General features: G+C 36.3%; 2 protein-coding genes across 2 annotated transcripts; both read left to right on the plus strand.

Annotated features, from left to right (window-relative positions):
* Window positions 1–456: 456 nt before the first annotated feature.
* rsl24d1 (ribosomal L24 domain containing 1) lies at window positions 457–4,269 on the plus strand. Its single transcript, XM_014013568.1, has 6 exons — window positions 457–593; window positions 1,501–1,614; window positions 1,725–1,797; window positions 1,878–1,941; window positions 2,067–2,152; window positions 3,912–4,269. The coding sequence occupies exons 1-6, from the start codon at window positions 513–515 to the stop codon at window positions 3,986–3,988; spliced, it is 495 nt and encodes a 164-aa protein (XP_013869022.1). The 5' UTR covers window positions 457–512; the 3' UTR covers window positions 3,989–4,269.
* A 677-nt stretch (window positions 4,270–4,946) lies between these two features.
* Window positions 4,947–6,774, plus strand: LOC106521140 (cAMP-regulated phosphoprotein 19-A). Its single transcript, XM_014013569.1, has 3 exons — window positions 4,947–5,123; window positions 5,565–5,687; window positions 5,778–6,774. The coding sequence occupies exons 1-3, from the start codon at window positions 5,088–5,090 to the stop codon at window positions 5,946–5,948; spliced, it is 330 nt and encodes a 109-aa protein (XP_013869023.1). The 5' UTR covers window positions 4,947–5,087; the 3' UTR covers window positions 5,949–6,774.
* The last annotated feature ends 383 nt before the right edge of the window (window positions 6,775–7,157 follow it).

A 7,157-nucleotide genomic window follows, 5' to 3' on the forward strand; every position in this document is an offset into this window, starting at 1 on the left:
AATGGTGACAAAATGCGATGTTTTAGTGTTTGTTGTTAGATGAATTTTAATAAGGTGAATGCCTTTTGGAGTCAACCCCATTCAAGATGGCTGCCACACCTAAGTACCCTTAGCAAACAGGAAAAACTCAAGTTTTTAAAATTTTAAAATTTTGTGTGGTGAGCATCTACTCAGAAAGCTTACATTAAAGTGCAATATTTTTTGTCTAAAACTTTGGCAACAGCTGTTATTCTTCTGTCAGCAAAATATCTGATGAACCACTCAGATTTGAATAATTTCAGCAAATATTTTAAAACTCTGAATAATTATTAGTTGAACATTACAAGTGATTAACTTTTGGAGCCAACTGATCAACATTCGTCGCTGTAGCTAATAAAACCACCAGGGGGCAGTGGTTCTTCAGTGAAAACCTTGTCTGCAGTCATTCGGGGAACAAGAAGAAGAAGAAGAAGCTCGAGAGGGTCGGTCCTTTTTTCACAGGAGCTGCTACGCGCAGCTTTTCGGCTGCTAAGATGCGTATCGAGAAGTGTTATTTCTGCTCGGCACCAGTCTACCCCGGTCACGGAATGATGTTTGTACGGAACGACTGTAAGGTATGACGCTGTTTTTGTGACCGAATAATAACTGTACTGTTTAGTATAAGCTCATGTTCGGACAGAAGGCTTGTTAGCTGGTTGCTAAAAATGCTAGCTTGTTAGCGTAACGTGTCTGAGTCACTCACGTGCGAAAATCAAAGTAAGAATAAAGAGGATATAGATAATAATAATAAAAAAGTCAAAATTTGAATCATTCTAAACTTGTTTAACAGTATCAGAGTTGTTCTCTTATAATAAAACTTTTTTATAATATAAAATCTCGCCCTGAACATCCGGCCCATATTATTTGTTTATAAGAGTATATGGCGCCCTCTGCTGTTAGCACGTGGAATCGAGCTAATACTTGTTTTTGTGATGGAAAAACAATTCTGAGTATTAATTTACCTTTTGGAGGCTATTATTTGTTGTTGATGTTAGTTTAAACACTATAATCAAAATTATGATAATGCTAATACATTTTAAAATTTTGATTATATTAAAAAGCGTTAAAACCTTTATTACATTATTGGGACAAATACACGAGCATACAGTGTAATATATTAAGGCCATTCATAGATTATATAGGATGTTTATTGAGTTGTTTTTATCTGGGTCTACACTTCAAAGCGATTAATGACCAAATTAAGTATTTTGCACTGCCCTGTAAATGTAATCGAATGTGTAAATCTTTTTAAATCGACTTTATATTCTGTAATTGCTCAATTTTATCACTACATAAATTAGCTGAAACATGGATTGATCATACAAATATGGCTAAAAATGATCAGTTTTGGCGCAAATAAATTATTTTCATATATTTTTAATTTGCAGGACTACAGTTTAACATTCATAACTAATTTTCAATTTAAGTCTGATCCACTTGTATTTTTTCTGATTTGTTTGTAATTTATTTTCTTGTTTTTAGATGTTTAGGTTCTGCACATCAAAATGCCACAAGAACTTTAAGAAGAAGCGAAACCCAAGAAAAACCAGATGGACCAAAGCTTTCAGAAAATCAGCTGGCAAAGAATTGGCTGTGGTAAGCTTCTTATCCTTGTGTTTTTTTTTTTTTTTTTTTTTTTTTTTTCCCTGAAGAAATAAATAAAATTATCTTCATGTCTTTGAACCAACAAACACTTTGTCTTTTAGGACAACTCCTTAGAGTTTGAAAAACGCAGAAATATTCCTGTTAAATATAACAGGGAGATGTGGAACAAGACAGGTAATGTCTCACTCTCTTTTTAATGAACGTTTTATTTATCTGCGCACGTATTTAAGTTTCATGTCTCTTTACTTTCACAGTGGAGGCGATGAAACGTGTGGAGGAAATAAAACAAAAACGACAAGCAAGATTTATCATGAACAGGTAAGAGCCATATTTCTTGTGAATTGAAGTTTGTGGGTTGTTAAAGTTGCTTCATTTATGTTTCTGGATTTGACAAACACCTTGAATTTCCAGGAATAAAACAATTTTTATTTTGCTCTGCGTAGATTAAAGAAGGGCAAACAATTGGAGAAAGAAGAGGCCATCAACGAAGTGAAGAAAAATATCCACCTCATCAAAGCTCCACATGCAGGTAAAGCATTTATTTGTGCAACTTTACCCCTGAGGTGTTTTCATAAACCATCAGAAAAATAGCTGTACAGTCCTTCTTAGTGCTTCTGCTGGATGTTGAAAAGTGACAGATGGAGCTGGCCATCTGTGGTAAATCCGTCTGTTGTTGTTTAATTTAGTGACCAGGTGGTCACATGGACAGGATGTCAACACACAGGCTTATTTTTTCACACGTTGGCCGTTTCTGTTCGGTAACTACCTTGCTCCGCTGCACAAAGATGCACGGGGTGGGTTGTCTTAAACCTCTTTTGCCAAAAATCTCACCGAGGTGGCAAGAAAGTGCCTAAAGTCCTGGACTGAGGGACCCAGTATGCTCCAGCTGTAGCTGCTCGACTTTCGTTTTCACACACACTTTTCAGGATCCACACGACACAAAGCACTGAGCTCCTAGGAAACCCCTCCCGTTGCTGTACATGTCACACAACAGGTTTTTTTTCCTGCTGGAGACAGACACACTCATATCTGCCGTTTAACCACAATTTTGTCACAACAGAGTGCCATGCTTCTCTGCAGAAAGATTCCTTGGTACACAGTATCTGTGCTGTCTCCATCCATATGTTTTTAGATATTTCACTACTTTTTTAAGTATCTGGAAGTCATTTAGATAGACATACTTTGACTGCCTCAGAGAACTGCTTCTCAGAGCTATCCGTGTTGTTTGGGTGCACAACAGTCAACTTATGGAAGAGGAGTAGTTGAAGAAAACTGCTGCCATTGTTATTTAGTTGCATGATAAAAATAGATTAATTCAAGGGTAAAGAAAGATAAGAGTGCAGAAAGAGGCAATAGCCCAAAAATAAAATAAAATAATGAAATCTTTAATTAGTTCATCATTGTTTGAGTGCTTTTCTGCATAAACAAACCCGCCCACAAGCTTCTGATCAATCGCAGTGATTTTGTGTGACAAGAGGCGGACGACATGAAGTCACTCAACTATACGTCAATTAAAACTTTTTAATCGACCATGCAGAGGGCTTGAGGTGTCATGTTAAAGAGAATAAAGAATTGTGAAATTTAATTTGGTCACACTTCTGCAGCAGATGTAGGGCTGCCACAAACGATTATTTTAATAATCGATTAATCACCGATTATTTATTCGATTAGTCGACTAATCAGATCATACGTTAATTGAATATAAAACGTGCAGCTTATCACGTCAGAATGCAGCTACTATTATATAACCATGGTTAGATTTTAGCTATATGCTAACTAAAAATAATTGCTGTGGAAGGCAAGTTCTGCTCTGCAGATATTACACAGGTTTCTCTTTCATTTTCTTAAAATGATCCCACACTTTTCAGCTCCGTTGCTGGGTAGCCATGATACCAGAGCCTGTCTGTATAATGTCTTGTGACGTCCACGGCCTACCCCAGTTACCACTACTGTGCATGTGTGTCAAGGACAGAAAGGCAGATGTGGCAGTGGAAGGTGTCAAAGCAGTTTGGAGAGAAAACCAAAGTAAAGAACAACAACAACAACAAAAAAAACGATTAATCAATTATTAAATTAGTCATCAATTATTTTAATAATCGATTAGTCGTCGATTAATTGATTAATCGTGGCAGCCCTAAGTGGATGCAACTAAAATGGACAACATGCAAAATTCATTCAGGAAAAAAAATCCATTTATTCACAGGATAAAATTTTTATCAATCTGTGTTTTTCTCTACTAACAGGAAGTGTAATTATTTTGTGATGATTGTTCTGTTTTATTTTTGCAGGAAAAGCCAAACAGCTGGAAGACAAAATGGTGCAGAGATTACAAGAAGATGTGGAAATGGGAGATGATGATGATTAAATGTTATTTTTCACTTCATTTTTTTTCCTTTGGACTTGTGTTTTTAAATTTATTTGGAGTTAAAAGTTCCAGATAACAGAGAATGGTCACATCAGTGAATTCAGGTTGAAATTATTGTATAATTGTATCCATTAACAGTACAAAGCCCCCTTCACCCTTCCTTGTTATAAGACTGGTTTTCAGGCATAATTAATAGATTTAATCTTTGTTTTGATAAAGTGTTGCAGTCACACAGAATATGTAAAAAAATAAAAATAACAATAAAGCAGGTGCTTTCTGATGAAGTTGTCCTCTTGTTTATTTGGGTATTTTTGAAATTTGAAAAACCATGAGCCATTTTAAATTTATTTTTCCCACAAAAATATTTTGTAGGGGGAAAAGGGATTTTCCACTCATGACCCTCTCTTCACACGTCTGTTTTTTTTTTAGTTCAGACACAAAAATCAAGCGATTTACCTATCAGTTTATAAAGTGTTATGACTATACAACTTATTTGTTCATGAGAGGAACACAATCTTTTTGTCACCTTGTTTTATGACAACATTCTAGATTAATATGATTGATACATGGCAGCAAAGAAAATGCAAGATTAGGAAGATTGAAACAGATTTTTGGTTGTGAGGACATTTGTTTAGGAAATACTATAAATTGATATTTTTGTAAACATTGGAATTTATCGTTTGTTTCTTATTTTGGCACATAAGTTTAGGAAGAGAACTCGCAATCTACCGATTACCAAATGTTCGCATGCTTCATTTATACGCCGGCATACGGGTAGACTGAACGGGTAGACCCAACAATTGAGATGAGAATAAAACTTGATTGCTAAAACAGATTATTCCTCAGCATACCCCCCCCACACACACACACACACACACACAAAAAAAAAAAAATCCGGTCGTCTTTCTTGGATAATAAAAGGAGCGCACATCTCGCTCCTATCTCTGTCTGGCATCGACTAATCGAGTCTGTTCTGTTGCTCCACTGCACACTGACGGCTCTGCAGCTTCCTCACATCATCTTACCCTGTCGAACCTTGACGGAGCTGCTTCTCGGCTTTGTCCCTTTTCAGTCTTAACAAACGAAACAAGTCTTCATCATGTCCGATGAAGAAGTGAAGTCTTTAGAAGAACAGGTAAATGCAAAACAGCCGACTACGGTTTCAAACGTCGTGTTGAACTTTTAATGAGGAAATCTTAAGGCGGCACGCGCTTAGCTAGCTAGCTAGCTAGCTAGCCAGTAGCTAATATTGAGTGATACCTACCTGTTTTAACACTGCTAAACCAAATTGTAAGTAGCTCTAATTAATAAGGTGCAGAGGGACAATTTGAGACAACAATTAGTATTTATTAGACCAAAAGCTCGCTCGGTCAGTAAACGGAGCACTTTAGCTAATCATGCTAATTATTCAAACTAAAGTGAAAATTTACTCAGATAGTGACGATGCCTATCATCACCTCTTAGATTATGTATATAAAGTGATATTACAGGTGGCTTTTGCTCATTAGCAAAACTGCCACGTTTGTTAAAATGTTGGACATGTTGTCAAAGACTGACATTTTTCTGATGCCATTAGGAAATGCAGGACAAAGTCATCAGCCCAGAAAAAACAGAGGAGGCTAAACTGAAGGCCAGGTATCCTAATCTAGGAGCCAGACCCGTGGGCCCCGACTTCCTCAGAAAAAGACTTCAGAAAGGGGTGCGTTTACACACTCAAACATCATTTGATTTGTTTTATAAACTTGGTCAAACTTGCAGTATTCTTATTTCCTCTGTCGTCTTTGTCCAGCAAAAATATTTCGACTCTGGTGATTACAACATGGCCAAGGCAAAAATCAAGAACAAGCAGCTCCCATCAACCCCAACAGAGAAGACCGAGATCACAGGGGAGCACATTCCTACACCTCAGGACCTGCCTCAAAGAAAAACCTCCATTGTAGCCAGCAAACTAGCAGTCTGATCGTTTGCTGTTCATGGTTTTGGTACCATTCCATTACTTTATTATTGTACCTGTTCTGTTTGGTTTTGTCTTTGTTCATGTTCCACAAGAAAAATTTAACAGTAGTTAATCTGTCAGAACCCCCTGGCCCAAACTGAAAATGTATAAGATTTTAGCAGTAATTACTACGTTCTGAGCAAAATTTACACTTGATTTAACTTTTTGCTTTTAAGGAAAATGTGCCTCTATACAAATTATCTGACAGCTGATCAATGCAAATGAGTCCAATTCCTCAGTTATTGATAATTAGGTGGGAAAAGGACTAAATGAACAATATCAGCCTGCATAGATAAATGTGAAAAGTAGATGTATAATTTAAATACTCCACTTCCTCTTTAGGTCTGGGCGTTTCCCTGCTCACATGGAGGTATGTTGATTTAAATTAGTGAAGTAATTTAACTTTGATTTTGTTGTTTCTTACATTGTAGTTCTATTTAATTGTGTGCTTTCAAAGTATGGCAGACCAGATAACCTGTGCTTTGTAGCCAGTTTAGTTCATTTTAGTAACTTTGATTTGCAATGACATGCTGCTGGTCTTCACCTCATCCTGACCTTTAAAAATGGCCTTAAAAACAATGAACTGTTGTTCCTCTTGAGCAATATTTGCTCCTTCAGTAAAAATCTTGGCTGTGAATCTTGCCTGAAATGTCTTTTGCCGTTTGACTGAATTTGATTTGGATTTTATGTGGAAGAAACTAGCAGGTCGTGTCTGGAGTGTGCATGTGCATTTACTGTGCCGATACGCTGTGCCATTTGTTTTGTAAATAAAGTAGTTTTGCATAATTTACTTTCTTGAATGTGTTTTGAATTATTATTTGACTAATTTTATTTAGACAATAACTCAACAGACTTCACTCATCTAAATGTGTTCATATGAATCCATCTATGAATATATACACAATCAAAATTGTTGACAAAACCAGGAAGGATTGCAGATGAACCTATGACAATAACAGTGTCCACATTAAAATAAGGTGAAACTATTGATCCCACAGTGGGGAAAGTTGCACATTACTGCAGTTTAGTAGTTAATTACAATTAATTCACTAAACTAAAATATTTTCAATGTGCTGCAGGGAATTCCTAAAAAGTACACAATTATACAAACAACATAAATACACAAAAATGCCACCATGCAGAGGTGAATTTAGTTGTTTTGGAGCCCGGTGC

The sequence above is a fragment of the Austrofundulus limnaeus genome, unplaced genomic scaffold (genome assembly GCF_001266775.1).
Source record: "Austrofundulus limnaeus strain Quisiro unplaced genomic scaffold, Austrofundulus_limnaeus-1.0 Scaffold104, whole genome shotgun sequence".
Classification (NCBI taxonomy): Eukaryota; Metazoa; Chordata; class Actinopteri; order Cyprinodontiformes; family Rivulidae; genus Austrofundulus; species Austrofundulus limnaeus.